The sequence below is a fragment of the Nyctereutes procyonoides genome, unplaced genomic scaffold (genome assembly GCF_905146905.1).
Source record: "Nyctereutes procyonoides isolate TBG_1078 unplaced genomic scaffold, NYPRO_anot_genome, whole genome shotgun sequence".
NCBI lineage: Eukaryota > Metazoa > Chordata > Mammalia > Carnivora > Canidae > Nyctereutes > Nyctereutes procyonoides.
Window position 1 is genome coordinate 33,665,271 of NW_026575024.1, and position 23,107 is coordinate 33,688,377.

The 23,107-nt window shown below is 39.8% G+C and overlaps 1 protein-coding gene across 2 annotated transcripts in view; it reads right to left on the bottom strand.

Annotated features, from left to right (window-relative positions):
- Positions 1 to 1,005: 1,005 nt before the first annotated feature.
- TMX4 (thioredoxin related transmembrane protein 4) overlaps positions 1,006 to 23,107 on the bottom strand; it is a 57,046-nt gene continuing 34,944 nt past the window's right edge. Inside the window, exons 6-8 of one of the 2 annotated variants that reach the window (XM_055302687.1) lie at positions 21,331 to 21,432; positions 6,520 to 6,583; positions 1,006 to 5,165 (exon numbers count right to left, since the gene is read on the bottom strand). In XM_055302687.1, coding sequence (XP_055158662.1) covers positions 4,807 to 5,165; positions 6,520 to 6,583; positions 21,331 to 21,432 — 525 coding nt within the window. In that variant the 3' untranslated portion in view covers positions 1,006 to 4,806. The remainder of the gene's footprint in view (positions 5,166 to 6,519; positions 6,584 to 21,330; positions 21,433 to 23,107) is intronic. The other variant, XM_055302697.1, reaches the window with a different exon arrangement.

Below are 23,107 nucleotides of genomic sequence, written 5' to 3' on the forward strand. Positions count from 1 at the left end.
CAAGGATGTACGACCAAGTTCACATAGGCTGAGACATAGCGTAATGGATGTTCTTCTCCATATAGACAAATGAGCCTTCTGAGACAGTTTATCTGAGGGAATGACTTCGTGATATGGAAGTTTAAACATTTTCTCATTACTACACATCCTCCTACTATCTTTTAAAAGTGAAAAATCCAGTATCCACGGTTCAGACCCTTAGGGGGTTTGAGAGGATCCCATCATCTCTTCTTTTTCAATGCTACAGTGATGGGAAGTCTTCTGAATGCCCTAGGAGACCAGGTCAGTCCACAGTGTCTTGAAGGATTAGCAGCATCCTTTGCCATCTGCACCAGCCCTGGCCACCTCCAGACCTCAGGGCCGAGAGGGACCTGAGCAGTGAGTGAAATGAGTTTCTAAAGGCAACACAATGCCTAAAACAAAGAGGAAGTCTTGGATCTTTGCACTTGTTGTTGGTTTGATGCACTTTTCAGGGCAGCTAAAAGACACATGGTTTCCGTTTCACCAAGTCAAGAAGAAAAAGAAAGGAAGGAAGGAAGGAAGGAAGGAAGGAAGGAAGGAAGGAAGGAAGGAAGGAAGGAAGGAAGGAAGAAAGGAAGAAAGGAAAAAGGAAAGGAAAAAAGAAAGAAAGAGGCGAGCAAACAGATCGGATGGAGGATGGGCACATGAAAATTATTTTTAACAAAGCAGTATTTTTCACTGCTTAGGCAAATGACTTTTGTGAAAATACTTTTATGAAAGCAATACAGTTTTGATTTTACTTAGCACTCTCATTACGTTTGGATGCAAAATGAAGTTCACAATAAAATAAAACATATGATCAAAGATTATATACAATTTTGTGATAAGGTGATTTGTAATTCAAGCAATGTACTGCTTGAGACTCATATCTTGATTCCCCATTCCAGATGTTGCAGATGCTATCTGGGGAAGCAAATAACATATGGAGGAAGAAAAAAGTCATTAAATATCACTGAACTAAATAATTAAGACTATTACAAAGAATATAAATAATGAATTTATAATGTATTACAATACAAATAAACAGTCTTTTTAGTGTAAAAACTGCATTTGCACAAAGAAGCTATTTAGTAACAAATACAATTAAACTGCATTGGAAACATGGGAAAATTATCTGAATCACATATATACAGTAGCACAGTTCACATGAAACTTGACCGAGAAGAAGCTATCTGAAGGCCATGTCCTGGTCTGAAACACGAAAGGCCTTCCAACCGCATCTCTTCAAAGAGCTGCCCCATTCAAGGTTCATTATTTGGTTTTTGAAGACAAACTGATCTTCTGAAGATCAAAATGTAGGACTAAAGATACTGAACAAGAGGGAACTTTACTGTTGGCACAAAAGATTTACATAAACACTTTCCAAAAATGTTGTATTTGACGGGATGAATCTGTTACACGTTTATAATACTGGCAGAAATAACACTTCAACACCAAGATGGACAGAGATAGTTGATACACATTAGCAAAAGCACCAGTCTTTCCCTTCTTTCTCTCACTTCATGCCAATTTAATACTTTATACTGAAATCTCAGGTATACACTCTTGTTTCTATGTGTCTTTTTTTGGGGGGGGGGCTCTTTAACGTTTGCCATCCTATAAAGCAGCATACAGGCTCCATTCTTAAAGACTTGGTCATAAAAAGTCATGAAGGCTAAGTGCTCGCCTTAGAAGACATTTTTATTATCTCCCCCCCAAAAGTATCACAGGATGCAGGCTCTGCAGGCTTATATATACTCAAATCCTATAACAATGCCATAGTTAGTTATCAACAAAGGGTTTGGCCACAAAAAAGTCAAAATTTGGCTTTCTCCACTGTCAAAAGGCAACCTGGCTAAAGCTTGTTTACTTTTTATTACAGTCGTTATTTTGGATTTCTTTTTTGTAGTGAAAGGGGCCTGTAGCTAACAGGGCTCAGATGCACCATATCAGGCTGTACACACACGCTCCTGAGGTGCAGGGATCCGTGTAGTCAATGAGCCCTGCCTATCACCCCATTCAGTGTTTACACTTCAAAGGGAAAGAAAGAAGTGGGACTAGCTGTCCACAGCTTCAATAATGAGATCTCTAAGCAAGCTGGGGTAGTTTAACAGATCTAGCAAGAAATGAATGATAAAAGAAACTAACAAGAAGTTAGGTAGAAGTTTCAAACTTTCCCTATCATCAGACAAAAGAAACCCCACTCCAACTACTCACACATAACGCACTGCACCCCCACTCCAAAATCTACAGTCACTTTTATTTAATTTTCCTAATTTTGATTTACCTAAAATACTGTTCTGTAATTAAACAGCCAATATTGCAACATAGGAAAGCATGATTATCTTTTATTTTTTAAATCAAAATCATGTTTCCACATATTTGACTTCTGGATGAAACATGGAAACAGGAAAAATCCATAAAAGCCTATTGAAATATTAATCAAATTTTAAATTATTTTAGGTTGACTTTTTTTCCTTTAGTTTTATATTCAGTAAATATTGAAAACAAACCTTAAGGCCTTAAGCGGAAAGAAATTAAATTATATGTGTACTTATCAGGCCATTTAGTAAAAACCCTATCTTTTGCCAGGATGTTTAAAAAAAAAAAAAAAGTTCCTATAGCAACAGAGGCTTCAACTTTTAATGGATCTTCTTCTCCAAACTATTTTCTCCTCTTCCTCCAATTTTTTTTAAGTGTTGCTGAGAAAGAACATACATTTCTCTTGTTGTATAATTAGGTATTATTCGGGGTCCAATTGGAAATTGGCCTGACATTTATAAAAAGCCAAAGTGGATTTTATTTCTTCATTCCTTCCCTTCTGCTCAAATACTCCACTTACAAAGAAAAAAAAAATAAGTTTTAATATAAGGAGTAGGAAAGGGGGACGTATGATCAAAAAGCCAAACTACGAAACCTTTCTTATGCCATACCTCTGAACTTGAACTTAATGATCTTTGAAAATTTTGTTTCAGCTGATTGTAAAAGAACAGAAATCCAGTGACAGGTGGGCAGGCCCTGCTCAGCAATGATCCAGAAAAGCTTCCCAGTATCAGGGAGATGGAGCTGCCATCATCAGAACTAGGTGCTTGGGCTGAGGATGTGTTAGAGACATAGCAGGTGGGGCAGGAAATGAGCCAAAGTCAAGGTTTCCCCAGTCTGTCAGCTCTGTGATGGTCTCCAAGACAAGGTGCTGCTGCTGTCTGAAGAGAAAAACTAGTGGCAACTCTTCATGAACCTCACAGTACTAGGGGATGAGACTGTCAGGTAACTGAGTTAGAAAGATGAAAAATAACCATCTCTAAACATTGGATTCTATCAGAATAATAACTCCCTTTGTGTGGGGCTTGCAACAGGCCCGTTCAACCACTTGAGGGTAGAGAATTTCAGCACCTCCCCCTCCTCCAGGGAGCCTGTGTTCAAAGTTAATACGAGGTAAGGGTTACCTAAACAGTCAGACAGGAGTATACTGCATATTTCTTTATAAAGACGACAGAAACTTTTCGAATTTCATAAACCTGGATTACTTGTTTTTCTGTCTGGACCCAAGGGGTGTGGGATCAACTTTAGACATCTTTCATAAGCTTGGAATCTAATTTTATGAATTTATTCTAAGACATAAATCAGGTAAGGCAGAAGTAGATGGATGGATTGTTTAAAAGAAATTGAGCCCCCAGGGTGCTTTTAGTAGATTGAGTATTGAGAGATTTACAGGGATAAAATTCTTCACAAGATTAAGGAAGGAGGAAACGAAACCAAATCTTTCATTTCTAGATATTCACTTTCATTAATTCTTTCACCAAAAGCACATCACTGAAACAAAACTAGAAATGGTTTTGCAGTTAATATTAAAGTGGCTCAAGAGCCAGGGAACCCCTTGAGATGGAAGCAAAACAACAAAGTATTCAAGTTCTCTTCACAAGACAACCTTATACTGGCAACACTTACGGCACTTCTGGCTTCAAAAAGAATATTGCTACAGGAACCTTTCAAAAAAAAATTACTACATTTTGGCAAACAACAACAAAAATCTCTCCTGTAAAATCCCTACTTCCTTTTGAATCTCCAAAGGTTACAACATTTCATTCAAGATGCTTGGCAGTCACGGCTTCATGGGCTTTGGTTCTGGATTATGTAAACCCTTAAGTCAGAATGAACGCCACTGATGTCAAGCGGCTGCTGTCTGAGGCCTCTTACTGAGGAAGTATTGTGAAGAGTGTGGGGCCTGCAGGCCCGTGGTGGGAAAGTTGGAAATACTAAAAGTAAGAAATAAATCATAACAAAGGAGATTTAGAGAGTTGGAATGACATCCAAGCTCTTTTCTACCATAATACCCAGGGCCCTCTCAATTTCTAGCTCTAAAAGAGTGTCTCTGTACCGTGGTGGCTGTGTTTCTTACAGTTTGACAAAAACAAATGCTTAACACAAGACTTCTGCAAGACCTCCCATGCATCGTGAGCATGGTCGTGTTGCTTTGCTTTCTTTTTATGGCGCCTGCAGGGTGCTTTCTCTGGTCAAAACTCTCTAGCCCCAAGCCAATGAATTTGTGCCCATGCCAAATCCCCCAACAGATCCTAACATCATGTTTATCTGTTTTTCTGTTTCCTGATTGTCATGCCTGAAAGACTCTCATTAATATACATGAGGCTTAATGCCAGAGACTACATGACTAGAGATCGTTTTTTTTTTTTTTTTTAAGAGAAGCTTGCTCATTCAGGAAAAAATAAGGATTTGATTTACACTGCAGACCAGAGGGAGGCTGACCTATTCCTTTGGTCTGAATTCTCTGAAATACTGTCATTAGACCTATGGTCCCTTATCGGCATGCTGATTTTTGCGCTGCCTCAATGTGTCTTGGGCTACTTCCGCGTGGATTGAGCTGGGCCACACAGGCACCTGTTCTTCAGGCTCAAGTTCGCCCGCCTGCTGGACTTCTCTCAGGGGCCCTTGGCCCTGGGTGTCATTTCTCCCCTCACCCACAGGAGAAGTAGAGCTGTCCTCTTCTTCATCCTCCTCTGCTTCCTCCTCATCACCAAGATCTTCTTTCTCTTCATCATCATCTACAAGGCTGTCCTTGTTTTCTTCTTCATTTGAATCCTCTTTTTCCTCCTCTGCATCCTGCAGCTGCTCAGCTTTGTGAGCATCCTCTGGCCTCTGAGTCTGCTCTATGGAGGGAAAAGAAGGGAACATCCTCTGAATAAACTGATCATTCAGCAGTTGATTGTGTTTAGCCATGAAATGAAATGGGGGCACATGACAGTGTTCTCCAATCTGAAGCTATGTTATCACACAGCACAGATCTCTGATTGGTGGTGTCCTAGCTCCATCTGGAGATTTCACTGACCCTGTTGGCTTTAGTAGAGCACCAGGGCAGGAAAGATGAAGGTTCTCTCATGCTTTATATTTTGTACCTTCCAGAACCCTCTGACCCAATCATTGGTCATGGTGATTGGTGAGAAATGTGACTTAAGCAAGCCAATCACAGGATTTCCCAGGAGCTTTTGCCCAGAGTAGAGAGGAAAAGCCTTCTCTCTTTCTACAGGAATTGCTAAACTGATAATATGTGAGTCCGGGCTGTTAACAGCCACTGAATCAGCCACATAGAAGGAGAAACCTAACATCCCTTGGGCTATGCTTGAAATCAGAACATCCTTGGATCTTTCAGTTATGTGAGTTAAAATTTTTTCCTCTTTTGTTGCCCCCTAAATTACTTTAAACTGAGTTTCTGTGACTTCTAAGAATTCTATGGAATATAATGTATTTTCTACTTATCTATGGAAGTCTCCTAGCTGGAAAACTTCAAGAACTCAAAAGAAATAGCAGCTTATTTAGTTAAACTCCCACATAAAATTCAACCATTTTAAAGCCTCAAAGAAGTCTTTCTTCATGCAAAGTTTCAAAGCTAGGAATAAAAACATGCAAATCCGGGGCACCTGGGTGGCTCAGTGGGTTAAGCGTCGGCCTTCGGCTTGGGTCATGATCCCAAGGTCCTGGGATCAAGTCCCACATTGGGCTCCCTACTTAGCAGGGGTTCTGCTTCTCCTTCTCCCTTTTTCCTGCTCAACTTCCTCTATCTCTCTCTCAAATAAATAAAATCTTTAAAAAAAAAAAAAACATGCAAATCCAGGGCTATTGAGTTCCACAAACCGTGTGGTGCAGTGCAAGGATCTGGGGAGACTGTTTTTACAGGACTTAGGATAGTTACTGGTACTTAGCTGAAACTCTATAATGAATAGGCATTCCCCTCCTTCATTCCAGTTTGGATGAAGGAAAAGGTGTCAACTAATTAATGAAGGACATACACTTAAAGGGAAAAAAAATAATTGCCAAAATGAAGTATTCCCTAATTTCAGGGAAGAAAAAAAGAATTTTTCTTCATATCTGATCTAAAGAACATATTTCAAAGAATTTGGTAATGGTGATGCAAATCAGGGAGAAGAATCTAGTATCTCTTTGAGCACAAAAGGGCACACCAGAGAATTCCAAAAATATTCTATCACAGAGGTTTATCACACTTACCAGCGTGTTCAGATAAACGCCTTGGAAGTGGTATATAGAAACATTCTGATATTACCACCAGGACCTGGAGGGAAAAAAGCAATTTTACAGTGACTAGCTATGACATTTATTACCAAAGTATCTCAAATTTAGGCCTTGGTTCTATAACCAGATATTCATAAACAAATAATTAGCAGTTGGTCAAAAGTCCTCAAAAAAGACATGGGTACAATTAAGAATCTCCTATTTTTCAAATGTAACAATACAGGAAAATATTATTACTATATAACAGGACTAACAGGACACAAAGTCAAATATCTATAAAGAATCCACTAAAAATACATAAATCAATCAAGTATAAGAAAATAGATACTATGAGCCAAGTCTAAAATGGCTTTTTAAAAAACACTCCTTTGGCCAAACAAAATTAGTCTGCATACAGCTGCCTCTCACCAGTGGCTAACCACTGATTGAGTAAAAGACTATGTCAGGCTCTAGAATTCTTAAGAGTACTATAAGAAATTTCTACAGAAATAAGTTGTGAGAAAAGTCATGATGATATGAACCAAACACTATTTTAGAGTGTGATTGTCTTGGCTTCATTCTGACCTTAGTGCAGCATGAATCACTGTCTACTTAACTATAAACATCCCTCTCTTGAGAAACTATACAAGCTCCTTAGGAGCAGGTTCATCCCAGTCCCTGTTCCATGCCCCACCTGGGCCATGGTGATGGAGTTACAGGTCATGTCAATTGGCACAATTAGCTGGGCCCGGGATAAGCTATAGCCAATTCTTCACACCTTCCCCTATGGCACCCCACAACACAAAGATCCAACGAGGAAGAAGCTCTCTGTTTGTAAGGGCAATCTACTTCTCCTTGTACCTAGCTAACTCCCCAGCTTTACCCCTACTTTGAATAATTGCCCAGTTTTTAAAATAGTAATACTACTTCATACATTAGTGTTTTAATGGTGCTATAAAATTTTAAAGACTCTAAAGAAGTTATAGTACTTCTGATTCAATTTCATAAACATCAAATGAGTATGCTCCTTTATGTTCAGAATTATTATCATCTATATATTCATTTATTACTTATTTAAAATTTGGTTCATTAGGTTCAAGATGTCAGGTTAACCTCTGCGGGGAGAGGTTCAGAAAAAGGGGAAAAATGGCAGTTTAATTATGAAGCAATATGGAACATGAATTCCATAAGAAAAATGAATAAAGCATTTTGCAGATATTTCAGAGTTACAGCTAGAACAACCTGTTATAGGTCTGGGAAGAACTAAGAATGACCACGTGAAGGAGGCAGCATTTAAGACCCGAGGCACAGTCTAGGGTAGATGGACAGCAACAGCTGCCTGGCTCCTCTGAGCTACAACAAATTGGACCATGGGGGCTCCTGGATGGAGAGAAAGCCCTGAATGCCGGGATTGTGGACATCCATGTGGTAGGGCCATGGAATGCATGAAGCTCTGTGGGCTGGGGAGGAAAAAGCTCCCAACCAATAAATTGATTTGAACAGTAAAGAGGAAAACATTTCCATCTGAAAAGCCTGAAGTTGAAAAATTACATTTTAATGTGACAGTTCCATGCTTATTAGCTATTTGTGGGACATAATTTTTTGTTACCTGTTTTCTTTTGCGTTTCTTAATTCTAATTGTAGGGTTAAATTTTGGTCTTGACATAATTAGGGAAGGGAAAGAAGAAACATTCACCAGTGACAAGAAATCCTGGCATTTACAACGAAGCCTGGGAGGGAGTAAGTACCACCTGTGATATACCTGGGCCAGCTAGAGGGCTGGATATGGAGGGCCTAGAAAACACTTAAAGGACAGCCTCAGCCTTGCCTCTTATTAGCTGTGTGACCCTGGACAAGTTACTTAGTTGCTTTCTCACTTACAGTCTCTCAAAAGGATGGATTTGGGCTAACCTATCTTCAAGGTCTGTTTTATGTCTAATAGTACACAATTCCATCAAGTAGCCTTAGTGCTCAGAAGCTCTTATTCTCCCAGATTCTCTTACTTCAAGAATTATTTTCTGGTCTAGAGAACCATTCCCTTGGGATGAGCCACTTTCTGAGCCACTAAGAATGGCACTTTTTAAAAACAGGTCTGGTGCGCCTGGGTGGCTGCATCAGTTAATAGTCAGTCTGCCTTTGGCTCAGGTCACAATCCTGGGGTCCTGGGATTGAGTCCTGCATTGGACACCCTGCTCAGTGGGGAGCCTGCTTCTTCTCCTTTTCCCTCTGCCCCTCCCCCTGCTGTGCTCACTCACTCTCTCAAATAAATAAAATCTTCAAAAAATAATAAAAATTAAAAATAATAAAAACAGAGTCTACACTGGGTGTTCTATTATTTGTTGGTACACTGAATTTAAATAAAATTACAAAAAAACCCCACCGAGTCTATAGGAGAATGGTGCTATCCTCCTCCTCTTTCCTTCCAGGGTTTTATTTTCTGGTTTCATCTGTACCAGTGGTACTGACTAGCAACTGAATGAGGAAAGCAAGCAGATTTACCATCTTTCACAGAATTAAATCTATACCTCCTATATTAGAGACCCTCCTTTGGGGGAAGCTCTATGCTAGAGAGTAGTGAACAACACACAGAAAAATAATCTACCCAAGTACCAAAATTTAGACAGTGACTATATATACCAACTGAAATGGAGACAGATCATAGAGACATAATATCACTGCCAATGTTTTCCACTGCTTTTCTGCTTGCCTAGAGCTTTGCAAGTCTCCCATCTTCCACAGCACAGTCACTGATGGCGGACAACAACACTGCCAAAATGATTGCATATATAGACTACTCACTTACTGGTCTTTCCCATACTGGTCTAAAATGCAAAATATATACTTGAAAACTGAGCCCTTTGTTTACATGTGAAAAATAACATTTAGTAAAGTATTTCAGTCATCATGAGGCTCAGTCAAGAAAACAAATAAAAATCTAAACTAACAGCCTCGTTTTGACTTCCCATCTTTTAAAATTAGGAAAAAGTAGGAAACATCATAATCAGGTTTATGGGAAACAGTAACTTCATCAGAAAATCACTTCTCTATGGAAAACATTGTGTTCCTTCTAGCCACTGTATAAGTTAAACTCCATAAAGATTCATAGAGGGAAGAACTTCCAGAGACACCAGGACCAAGCTTCACGTAACTGCATGCCTGGGCTCTCCTCTCAGCCAGCCCTCAGTTAATGGCCAGGGTGACACAGAACACTGAAATGCACATCTGCAGACCTCCCTGAAGGCAAAAATTCTAGCTGTTGTGTGCTTCTTTTAATACATATTACAGTTGGAAAAGGAATCCTTTTCTACAGTGTAGAAAAGGAACCAGAGATATGTGTTTGGTACTTTATGAAAATGTATTACCAAAAAAATTATGATTACTGCTTTGAAATTATTATCATTTTGTTAAATAAAGTTATCCTCCCAACTTCTTATAAAGGAATAATATTGTATATCACTTAATCACTTTAACAGTCTAGAATCAAATTTTTTCTTGTGATTGAGTTCTCGTTTCAAAGCATTGTGGTCTGAATATATGCAAGGGACAATCCCAATCTTTTGGTACTGGTTGAGACCTAATTTGGGACCCAGTATGTGGTCTATTCTGGAGAAAGTTCCATGTGCACTTGAGAAGAATGTGTATTCAGTTGCATTCGGATGGAATGTTCTGTGAAATCTATTTGGTCCAGTGTATCATTCAAAGCCCTTGTTTCTTTGGTGATGTTCTGCTTTAAAAATCTGTCGTTTGCTCAGAGTGCCATGTTGAAGTCTCCTACTATTAGCGTATTATCATCTAAGTATCTCTTTACTTTGGTTATAAATAGATGGATATACTTGGCGGCTCCCACATGAGGGGCATAAATATTCATGACTGTTAGGTCTTCTTGTTGGATAGACCCTTTAAGTATGCTATAGTGTCCCTCTTCATCTCTTATTTCAGCCTTTAATATGAACTCTAATTTAGTTGATAGGAGGATTGCTACCCCAGTTTTCTCTTGAGGACCATTTGAATGGTAAAGAGAAACAGGTCTGGGGCACCTGGGTGGCTCCATCAGTTAATAGTCTGTCTGTCTACCATTTCATTTTTAGGCTGGAGGTGTCTTTAGGTCTAAAATGACTCTTTTGTAGACAACATATAGATGGATCTTGCTTTTTTATCTAGTCCGATACCCTGCCTCTTTTGATGGGATCATTTAGTCCATTCACATTCAGTGTAACTACTGAAAGATATGAATTTAGTGTCATTGTATTACCTGTATAGTCCCTGTTTTCATGGATTGTTTCTTTGGGCTCCCTTTTTCTTTTACAGGGTGACCCTTAATATTTCTTGCAGAGCTGGTTTGGTGGTCACATATTCTTTCAGTTTCTGCCTATGTTGGAAGCTCTTTATCTCTCCTTCTATTCACAGTGACAGCCTTACTGGATAAAGTATTCTTGAGTGCATGTTCTTCTCATTTAGTAACCTGAATATAGCCAGCCTTTTCTTGCCTGCCAGGTCTCTGTGGAGGGGTCTGCTGTTAATCTGATATTTCTCCCCATATAAGTCAAGAATCTTTTGTCTCTTGCTGCTTTAAGAATTTTCTCTTTAGCTTTGAAATTTGCAAGTTTCACTATTAAATGTCAAGGTACTGAATGGTTTTTATTGATTTTGGAGGGGTCCTCTCTATCTCTTGGATCTCAATGCCTGTTTCCTTCCCCAGATTCGGGAAGTTCTCAGCTGTGATTTGTTTAAATATACTTTGTGGTCCTCCCTCTCTTTCAACCTCTTCTGGAATCCCAATTAGACATATATTATTTCTTCTCAAGCTATCATTTATTTCCCAAGCCTTTCCTCATGGGCTCTTAATTGTTTTTTCTCTTCTTTCCTCAGCTTCCTTCCTTTCTATCAACTTGTCTTCTATATCACTCACTCTCTCTTCCACCTCATTAATCCTAGCAGTTAGAGCATCTAGTTTGGATTGCATCTCAGTTAAACTATTTTTAATTTTGGCCTGATTAGATCTCAATTCTGCAGTAGAGTCCTTTATGCTTTTTTTCCCCCAGAATCATTAACTTTATAATTGTACTTCTGAATTGAATTTCTGACATCATATTGAAATCCAAATCCTGTAACTCTGTGGCAGAAAGTATGGTTTCCAGTTATTTCATTTGTGGTGAATTCTTCCTTCTAGTCATTTTGTCCAGTGCAGAGTGGCTGTATGAGCAGGCTGAGTCAAAAAAAAAAAAAAAAATCAAGCACAGCCTAAGTAAAATACAAAAGAGGTAAGAGACCAGAAAGTAAAAGAAAATGAAGAACAGAACAAAATAAAATAAAAGGACCACTAAAGTGAAAAACAAATTTTAAAACAAAGTAGTAAAAATTTAAAAACTAAAACAAAAAAACAAAGAAAAAAAAGGAAAGGAAAAAAGGTGGTAGGGGGAATGGTGGTGGTAAGGAAGTGGTAGTGGAGAGAGAATGTGGTCCCCCTGAGGGGACATATAGGGTGATCCTCTTGGTTCTGAGTGTATTTTGTTCTATATGTTAAAAGATGCTCAATCCCAAATTTATATAAACCAGTAATACTTATATAAAGACCCAACATCGACCACAAAAACATAAACAAGATAAAAGAGGAGGGCAGAATGGGAAGGAAGAGAGAATATAATCTCACAGAATGAACCAACTTGGTGTTCCCTTGGTTCTGGGTATATTTTGGTCATGTGTTAGAAAGTACTAATTTCCACCATTGCAAAACAAAACGAGACAGAAAAAAACAAAAAACAAAAACCCGTATCTTGGGAGGGGCAAGATGGCGGAAGAGCAGGGTCCCCAAATCGCCTGTCCCCACCAAATTACCTAGATAACCTTCAAATCATCCTGAAAATCTACGAATTCGGCCTGAGATGTAAAGAGAGACCAGCTGGAATGCTACAGGGAGAAGAGTTCGCGCTTCTATCAAGGTAGGAAGACGGGGAAAAAGAAATAAAGGAACAAAAGGCCCAAGGGGTGGGGGGCCCCGCGAGGAGCCGGGCTGAGGCCGGGGCGAGTGTCCCCAGGACAGGAGAGCCCCGTCCCGGAGGAGCAGGAGCTGCACCAACCTTCCCGGGCGGGCGGAAAGGGGCTCGCAGGGAGTTGGAGCAGGACCCAGGAGGGCGGGGATGCCCTCGGGCTCCCGGGGACACTAACAGACACCTGCGCCCCCGGAGAGTGCGCCGAGCTCCCTAAGGGCTGCAGCGCGCACGGCGGGGACCGGAGCAGCTCGGAGGGGCTCGGGCGGCGGCTCCGCGGAGGGGGCTGCGGGGCGGGAGCGCGAATCCCACAGCGCAGGCCCCGGGGCACAGGGCGCCGGGACACAGCCCAGGATCCGGCCTCCCCCGGGACAGGCAGAGGCCGGGAGGGCCCAGGACAGCGAGGACGCTCCTGCCCCGAGCTGAGCAGATCAGCGGCCCCGCCCCGGAGCCTCCAGGCCCTGCGGACGGAGAACCGAGAGCCCCGAGCCCCGTAGTTCCTGCGGGGGCTGAATCCAGGCTTCCAGAGTTGCCATAGCAACTGCGGCTGTTCCTCCTGGGGCCCCACAGGGTAAACAACCCCCGCTGAGCCCTGCAGCAGGCAGGGGCAGAGCAGCTCCCCCAAGTGCTAACACCTGAAAATCAGCACAGCAGGCCCCTCCCCCAGAAGACCAGCTAGACGGACCAGTTCCAGGGGAAGTCAAGGGACTTAAAGTCTACAGATTCAGAAAATACTCCCCCGTGTTTTTTGTTTGTTTGTTTTTTTTTCTTTTTTCTTTTCTTTTTGATTTCTGATTGCTTCCCCACCCCCTTTTTTTTCACCTTTCTTTCTTTTTCTTTCCCTTTTTCTTCTCTTCTTTCCTTTTTCTTTTCTTTTTCTTTTTTCTTTTTCTCTTTTCTTTCCTTCTCTCTCTTTCTCTCCTTTTCCCAATACAACTTGTTTTTGGCCACTCCGCACTGAGCAAAATGACTAGAAGGAAAACCTCACCTCAAAAGAAAGAATCAGAAACAGCCCTCTCTCCCACAGAGTTACAAATCTGGATTACAATTCAATGTCAGAAAGCCAATTCAGAAGTACTATTATACAGCTACTGGTGGCTCTAGAAAAAAGCATTAAGGACTCACGAGACTTCATGACTGCAGAATTTAGATCCAATCAGGCAGAAATTAAAAATCAACTGAATGAGATGCAATCCAAACTAGAAGTCCTAACGACGAGGGTTAACGAGGTGGAAGAACAAGTGAGTGACATAGAAGACAAGTTAATGGCAAAGAGGGAAACTGAGGAAAAAAGAGACAATCAATTAAGGGACCATGAAGACAGATTAAGGGAATTAAATGACAGCCTAAGGAAGAAAAACCTACGTTTAATTGGGGTTCCTGAGGGCGCCGAAAGGGACAGAGGGCCAGAATATGTATTTGAACAAATCCTAGCTGAAAACTTTCCCAATCTGGGAAGGGAAACAGGCATTCAGATCCAGGAAATAGAGAGATCCCCCCCTAAAATCAATAAAAACCGTTCAACACCTCGACATCTAATAGTGAAGCTTGCAAATTCCAAAGATAAAGAGAAGATCCTTAAAGCAGCAAGAGACAAGAAGTCCCTGACTTTCATGGGGAGGAATATTAGGGTAACAGCAGACCTCTCCACAGAGACGTGGCAGGCCAGAAAGGGCTGGCAGGATATATTCAGGGTCCTAAATGAGAAGAACATGCAACCAAGAATACTTTATCCAGCAAGGCTCTCATTCAAAATGGAAGGAGAGATAAAAAGCTTCCAAGACAGGCAGGAACTGAAAGAATATGTGACCTCCAAACCAGCTCTGCAAGAAATTTTAAGGGGGACTCTTAAAATTCCCCTTTAAGAAGAAGTTCAGTGGAACAATCCACAAAAACAAGGACTAAATAGATATCATGATGACACTAAACTCATATCTATCAATAGTAACTCTGAACGTGAATGGGCTTAATGACCCCATCAAAAGGCGCAGGGTTTCAGACTGGATAAAAAAGCAGGACCCATCTATTTGCTGTCTACAAGAGACTCATTTTAGACAGAAGGACACCTACAACCTGAAAATAAAAGGTTGGAGAACCATTTACCATTCAAATGGTTCTCAAAAGAAAGCAGGGGTAGCCATCCTTATATCAGATAAACTAAAATTCACTCTGAAGACAGTAGTGAGAGACGAAGAGGGACACTATATCATACTTAAAGGATCTATCCAACAAGAGGACTTAACAATCCTCAATATATATGCCCCGAATGTGGGAGCTGCCAAATACTTAAACGAATTATTAACCAAAGTGAAGAAATACTTAGATAATAATACACTTATACTTGGTGACTTCAATCTAGCTCTTTCTACCCTTGATAGGTCTTCTAAACACAACATCTCCAAAGAAACGAGAGCTTTAAATGATACACTGGACCAGATAGATTTCACAGATATCTACAGAACTTTACATCCAAACTCAACTGAATACACATTCTTCTCAAGTGCACATGGAACTTTTTCCAGAATAGACCACATACTGGGTCACAAATCGGGTCTGAACCGATACCAAAAGATTGGGATCGTCCCCTGCATATACTCAGACCATAACGCCTTGAAATTAGAACTCAATCACAAGAAGAAGTTTGGAAGGACCTCAAACACGTGGAGGTTAAGGACCATCCTGCTAAAAGATAAAAGGGTCAACCAGGAAATTAAGGAAGAATTAAAAAGATTCATGGAAACTAATGAGAATGAAGATACAACTGTTCAAAATCTTTGGGATGCAGCAAAAGCAGTCCTGAGGGGGAAATACATCGCAATACAAGCATCCATTCAAAAACTGGAAAGAACTCAAATACAAAAGCTAACCTTACACATAAAGGAGCTAGAGAAGAAGCAGCAAATCGACCCGACGCCCAGCAGAAGAAGAGAGTTAATTAAAATTCGAGCAGAACTCAACGAAATTGAGACCAGAAGAACTGTGGAACAGATCAATAGAACCAGGAGTTGGTTCTTTGAAAGAATTAATAAGATAGATAAACCATTAGCCAACCTTATTAAAAAGAAGAGAGAGAAGACTCAAATTAATAAAATCATGAATGAGAAAGGAGAGATCACTACCAACACCAAGGAAATACAAACGATTTTAAAAACATATTATGAACAGCTCTACGCCAATAAATTAGGCAATCTAGAAGAAATGGACGCATTCCTGGAAAGCCACAAACTACCAAAACTGGAGCAGGAAGAAATAGAAAACCTGAACAGGCCAATAACCAGGGAGGAAATTGAAGCAGTCATCAAAAACCTCCCAAGACACAAGAGTCCAGGGCCAGATGGCTTCCCAGGGGAATTCTATCAAACGTTTAAAGAAGAAATCATACCTATTCTACTAAAGCTGTTTGGAAAGATAGAAAGAGATGGAGTACTTCCAAATTCATTCTATGAGGCCAGCATCACCTTAATTCCAAAACCAGACAAAGATCCCACCAAAAAGGAGAATTACAGACCAATATCCCTGATGAACATGGATGCAAAAATTCTCAACAAGATACTAGCCAATAGGATCCAACAACACATTAAGAAAATTATTCACCATGACCAAGTAGGATTTATCCCCGGGACGCAAGACTGGTTCAACACTCATAAAACAATCAATGTGATTCATCATATCAGCAAGAGAAAAACCAAGAACCATATGATCCTCTCATTAGATGCAGAGAAAGCATTTGACAAAATACAGCATCCATTCCTGATCAAAACTCTTCACAGTGTAGGGAACATTCCTCAACATCTTAAAAGCCATGTACGAAAAGCCCACAGCAAATATCATTCTCAATGGGGAAGCACTGGGAGCCTTTCCCCTAAGATCAGGAACCAGACAGGGATGTCCACTCTCACCACTGCTATTCAACATAGTATTGGAAGTCCTAGCCTCAGCAATCAGACAACAAAAAGACATTAAAGGCATTCAAATTGGCAAAGAAGAAGTCAAACTCTCCCTCTTCGCCGATGACATGATACTCTACATAGAAAACCCAAAAGCCTCCACCCCAAGATTGCTAGAACTCATACAGCAATTTGGTAGCGTGGCAGGATACAAAATCAATGCCCAGAAATCAATGGCATTCCTATACACTAACAATGAGACTGAAGAAAGAGAAATTAAGGAGTCAATCCCATTTACAATTGCACCCAAAAGCATAAGATACCTAGGAATAAACCTAACCAAAGAGGTAAAGGATCTATACCCTAAAAACTATAGAACACTTCTGAAAGAAATTGAGGAAGACACAAAGAGATGGAAAAATATTCCATGCTCATGGATTGGCAGCATTAATATTGTGAAAATGTCAATGTTACCCAGGGCAATTTACACGTTCAATGCAATCCCTATCAAAATACCATGGACTTTCTTCAGAGACTTAGAACAAATTATTTTAAGATTTGTGTGGAATCAGAAAAGACCCCGAATAGCCAGGGGAATTTTAAAAAGGAAAACCATATCTGGGGGCATCACAATGCCAGATTTCAGGTTGTACTACAAAGCTGTGGTCATCAAGACAGTGTGGTACTGGCACAAAAACAGACACATAGACCAATGGAACAGAATAGAGAACCCAGAAATGGACCCTGAACTTTATGGTCAACTAATATTCGACAAAGGAGGAAAGACGATCCACTGGAAGAAAGACAGTCTCTTCAATAAATGGTGCTGGGAAAATTGGTCATCCACATGCAGAAGAATGAAACTAGACCACTCTCTTGCACCATACACAAAGATAAACTCAAAATGGATGAAAGATTTAAATGTGAGACAAGACTCCATCAAAATCCTAGAAGAGAACACAGGCAACACCCTTTTTGAACTTGGCCACAGTAACTTCTTGCAAGATACATCCACGAAAGCAAAAGAAACAAAAGCAAAAATGAACTATTGGGACTTCATCAAGATAAGAAGCTTTTGCACAGCAAAGGATACAGTCAACAAAACTCAAAGACAACCTACAGAATGGGAGAAGATATTTGCAAATAACATATCAGATAAAGGGCTAGTTTCCAAAATCTATAAAGAACTTATTAAACTCAACACCAAAGAAACAAACAATCCAATCATGAAATGGGCAAAAGACATGAAGAGAAATCTCACAGAGGAAGACATAGACATGGCCAACATGCACATGAGAAAATGCTCTGCATCACTTGCCATCAGGGAAATACAAATCAAAACCACAATGAGATACCACCTCACACCAGTGAGAATGGGAAAAATTAACAAGGCAGGAAACAACAAATGTTGGAGAGGATGCGGAGAAAAGGGAACCCTCTTACACTGTTGGTGGGAATGTGAACTGGTGCAGCCACTCTGGAAAACTGTGTGGAGGTTCCTCAAAGAGTTAAAAATAGACCTGCCCTACGACCCAGCAATTGCACTGTTAGGGATTTACCCCAAAGATTCAGATGCAATGAAACGCCGGGACACCTGCACCCCGATGTTTCTAGCAGCCATGTCCACAATAGCCAAACTGTGGAAGGAGCCTCGGTGCCCATCGAAAGATGAATGGATAAAGAAGATGTGGTTTATGTATACAATGGAATATTACTCAGCCATTAGAAACGACAAATACCCACCATTTGCTTCAACGTGGATGGAACTGGAGGGTATTATGCTGAGTGAAATAAGTCAATCGGAGAAGGACAAACAGTGTATGTTCTCATTCATTTGGGGAATATGAATAATAGTGAAGGGGAATATAAGGGAAGGGAGAAGAAATGTGTGGGAGATATCAGAAAGGGAGACAGAACATAAAGACTTCTAACTCTGGGAAATGAACTAAGGGTGGTGGAAGGGGAGGAGGGCGGGGGGTGGGGGTGAATGGGTGACGGGCACGGAGGGGGACACTTGACAGGATGAGCACTGGGTGTTATTCTGTATGTTGGTAAATTGAACACAATAAAAATTAATTTATTAAAAAAAAACCCGTATCTTGTATATCTACAAAAATTAAATTGAAAACGTTGAAGGGAATCCAGAAGTGAAAAATATATCTAAGACACATAATTATAAAATATTTAAGTCAAAAAGGAAAAAACTTAAAAAAGAAGAGCTGGTAAAATATTGTAGTCAATGTGCGAAAATAAAAAAATATTGAAAAATTTTAGTGTGATATAAAGAGTTATAATGGAAAAAGAAAAAAAAAAAAGGACCCTCTAGTTCTATATACTCTTTTCCCTCAGTCCTGGAGCTTTCCAGTGCTGCTTATTCAGTAAACTTGCTTTTCCCTTGTTCTTCCAGCAGTTCTGGGGGAGGGGTCTGCTGCACGTATTCTCAGGTGTCTGTGCTTGAGTGGAGATGTCCTGACTCTTGCCAGGTGCTGGGCTCAATATGAGCTGTTTATCCTGTGAGGTCTTTGTTCCCTAGAGGCCCTGCCTTTCAAAGGTAGGTGCAAGGTGAAACAAAGAAGGAAAAAAAAAATGGTGGCAGCCAGATGTCCAGCTCTGCAGTCAAGCTCCCCATAGTAACTAACCGCAGTCTCCCAATCCACACTGGCCTAGGTGCTCCTGGGGACGGATGCACTGACATGCACAGCTTGTCTGGTGCCCAGCAGCAGGGGAGTTCTTGCTTTCTTGTGCTTTCCCTGCTTCCGCCTGTTCCAAGGGGAATGGAGGATAGCCAGCTTTGTCCACTTCAGTGTCCTTGGATCCAGGGCCCTGCTGCTGGATCCGCGCTCCCAGGGACTGCCTCTCCTGAAGGGAATGGAGGACAGCCACTTCCATCTGTTGCCAGGCTCTAGGGTAAGCAGCGGGCTTCTCCCAAATTCCCCAAAGGGCTGCGGTGCTCCGGCCCTTTAGCGAAACGGGACTGCAGTTTGCGGTGAGCTTTGTCCCAGGCACCCCAGTCTTATAGTGACTCCAGGAATCTTGATGCTTCACTGCCCCTTCTGCGATTCTGCCCGATTTCCCTGCTAAGCACTTTCCTGTCAGGGAAAACTCAGGCGTGGATTTTTAAAGTTCCTGCTTGTGCCCTGGAGGCTTTTGCAGCTCCACTTTAGCCCTGCAGTCACAGCTCCCCCACACCCATTTTATTTCTTTTTAATTTTTTTCACCTTCCTACCTTGTTAGAAGCAAAAACCTTTGTCTCTAGCATTCCAGCTGTTCTCTCTTTACATTTCAAGTTGAATTTATAGGTGTTCAGGATGTTTTGAAAGTTATCTAGGTAAGTTTGTGAAATCAGATGAGCTGAGGACCTCTATCTTGCCAGTCTCCTGAACAGTCAGTCTAGACTCAACTCTCTTCTTCAGGCCAAACCTTGATAACCTTCCTGGACTGATGATTTGAATATAAGTTTCCAAATGAATTTAGGGTATAGGCATACCTGATCTGATTTCTTGAACTTAAAGTTAACTTCAAAGATAAAATTCAAAAACTCTTTATGCTGAGATGAGTTTCCAGTGCTCTTCCAATAGGCTCACACTCAACCTACATTCTCCATAACTCCACTTGAGAATCACCTAGGATTTCATGGTGTTCCCCTTACAAAAGCCTCACTCATGTGGCTTTAAAATATACTGCTGGAAAAATCTAGCACTAGAGACAGTAGATGGGAGAAGCAAATTTATATCCAGTCAAATTTATATCCAAAGTCCAATCCTTGTAGGCCAGACAGTCAGGGACATGTTGGTTAGCAGTAAGATTAATGTAACCTAATGATTGACAAATCTGAATGTCCCCCCCCCTGCCACCAACTGTGAAGTTAACACCAGCAGTCAGATCTCATATGCCATAGTAACAAGGTAAGTATATTTGCAGCAAAATAAAATCAAGCCTCCTTGGCTTGTTGGAGTATAGCTTTGTCATTACAAGTTATATATCAATATACATAAAAGCAATTGCTAACATTTTACGTTTATTTTTAAAAAGAACTTGCTAAAGAGCTGAAATGCATCATACAATGCAAGGATAGACTTTAAAATAATCTTATCTAAAATGTCCTTTTTATATGAAATTTCTTTCACACAGTGTTTAGGAGCTATGTGATTAATAAATAGCACAATGGCTTTTAAGAACTTCTTAGAGTTTAAAGCTCAAGCAAACTGATTAAGTGTGGATAAAAAGAAAGATTAAAAACTATGTAAAAAAGTAAAACATTGTCAAAATACTATATAGTTAGGTAAATGAATTTATTATTTCAATTCTTACCTAAAATATCTAGGGAAAAAATGCACAGATACTTACTACATACTAATTTTCAAACCTAAAGAAGACATAGTAATGTGCTTTGCATCTTATTTTTTTTTTCCCATGACTGTGTTTCTTTATCTACATTATCTTAGAAAATCCACCTTAGGATATCCAGAGTGTTTGTATAAGTAGCTGGTCAGGATTAGAGGTTCAACTGGAGGATATGAACAAGAAAAATCATCTTGTTCACTCAAGGAACAAATTCACAGGACTGGCCTTATCACCAGTGTTCCAGTCAAGTAGGCAATGTGTGAAATTACAGCTGACTCGGTTGTATTAAAAATTAGGAATTCATGTAAGGTCTCCAATTCTTCTTTCATTACTGCCTATATTCTAGATATATAGACTATATACCTGCACACACCTTCAGGATATTTAAGGTTAGAATTAGGAGATAAAAGTTTAAGGAATATTCTGTTATATCTCAAATTACCACTAAGAGTAGTATCAAAAAAGTAACTGCTTAGATTATACACAAAATGATATTTGTTTATGCATCTTTTCTTTCTTGGCTGCTTTCTAGTTTTACAAAAAAAAAAAACCCATGTAACCTCAAAGGGGAAAATGGCATTCTCTCTTACCAGACCCATAAAAAGGCCAAAAATCAAGGTGGCCATGACGAAAAAGATGTAAGAACACCAAGCAGGAATTCCAAGGGTCACTGTGAAATAGTTATGAAGATGCTGTAATCAGAAGAAAAAAAATTACTTATTACAAAACATGTTTGAACCTCCCTCTTAGCTAGAACTCAAGTTTGCACAAAGTTTCTATACGTATGAGCTCCCACAAAGTTCACCAGTCTACATTTATTCGATTCTTCAAGAACAAGTCTTACAACTCTGAGTACTGGAGAGTAATAATCAAGGTCATATCTAGTAAGACCTTCATACCTTTGTTCATGATCTGGGAGAACTATGGCAGAATTGTTTTCCTAGCCCCTTCTTTCATCATAATAGATTCTTTTTGGTCATTCTCCCTAATAATTCCATATACCTCAATTTTTACTCCTCATGTGGCACCCATAAAAAATTAAACTTCTTGGGCCTTTGTCAATTTTTAAGTAGAACTAAATTACTACTTACAGAATATCAAACGTTTAAAATATCTCCATACAAGGGCACCTGGGTGACTCAGCTGGTTAAGCGTCTGACTCTGGATTTCAGCTTAGGTCATGAACTCAGGGTTGTGAGATGGAGCCTTATGATTCTCTCCCCCTGTCCTTCCCCACCCCCACCCCTTTTCCCTTAAAATAATCGATCAATTAATCAAATGAAATGAAAAATAAAAAAATTTCTTCATACTTCCTTTTCCTAATCAGACCATTACTCTAACCCACTCATATTCAATAACTTTCCTACAAAACTGAAAATATTAGAAGAAAGTTTTTCTAGTTATTTCATTATAAATAAATGAAATTCCATCAGTCTTTGAGTAGAGCATACATCCCTTCATGCTTCCTGTTCCCTGAGACTCTATTTGATGTCAAACACTTTAAAAAATGGATGAAGAGATAACCATTTTTGCTAATAATTATTTACATCTTAAATCATGCAAGTTTGGAGTCAAGGACCACTTAAATGTAGACTTGCTGAAACCATGCTTCACTATGATGGCTTAGTGATCTTACAGTTCCAAAACCAAAATCGTTAACTATAATCCAAGCATTTACTGGGCATATGATGAAATGGCTCCAAGCTAAGTCCCACCAGCCAGCAGAGATAACAACTGAATGACTTGCCTATAACTGATTAGGTGGATGAAAATGACTCCTAGCTTCTATTTTAATTTAATATTTCTCAAAATCCAAATTACTCAAATATCTCCCATTGGTTTCTAGTTTATAAATGTCAATACAATAGTATATTTTATTCTGGCTTAATTCTGAATGATAAACCAACAAACAAAACAGCTTGGTAATGGTCTAGAATAATCTGAGATCTCCTCTCTCCAATTTCTTATTCAGTAGAAAGCACAGATCTAGACTCAACAAGTACTTTACATACTTATATTGCAAGGTGTTCAATAAATATTTACTGAATTAAAAAAAAAGATACTAGCAGATCCTTCAATTATTCATAGGAAATACAAACAACTCATGACTTGTAAAACTATTATCGTCCTCTGGTGATGGCATTGTTCAACATTCTGCCTTTAGCCAGGGCAATAGTTTATTAAGAATAATCTAACATTCTGCAGTGCAGCAGGCAAAGAGGCATTTGGGATATCCAAAGGTTGCTTCATTCAAACTCTGTTCAATTTAAGTTCTAAAATGTGTCATACAGTTCTCTACTTTAGAAAACTCTATGTAGTCATAGTTTATGCTTCTCTTGATTATTCGGTGCCACCCTGAGGATTAAA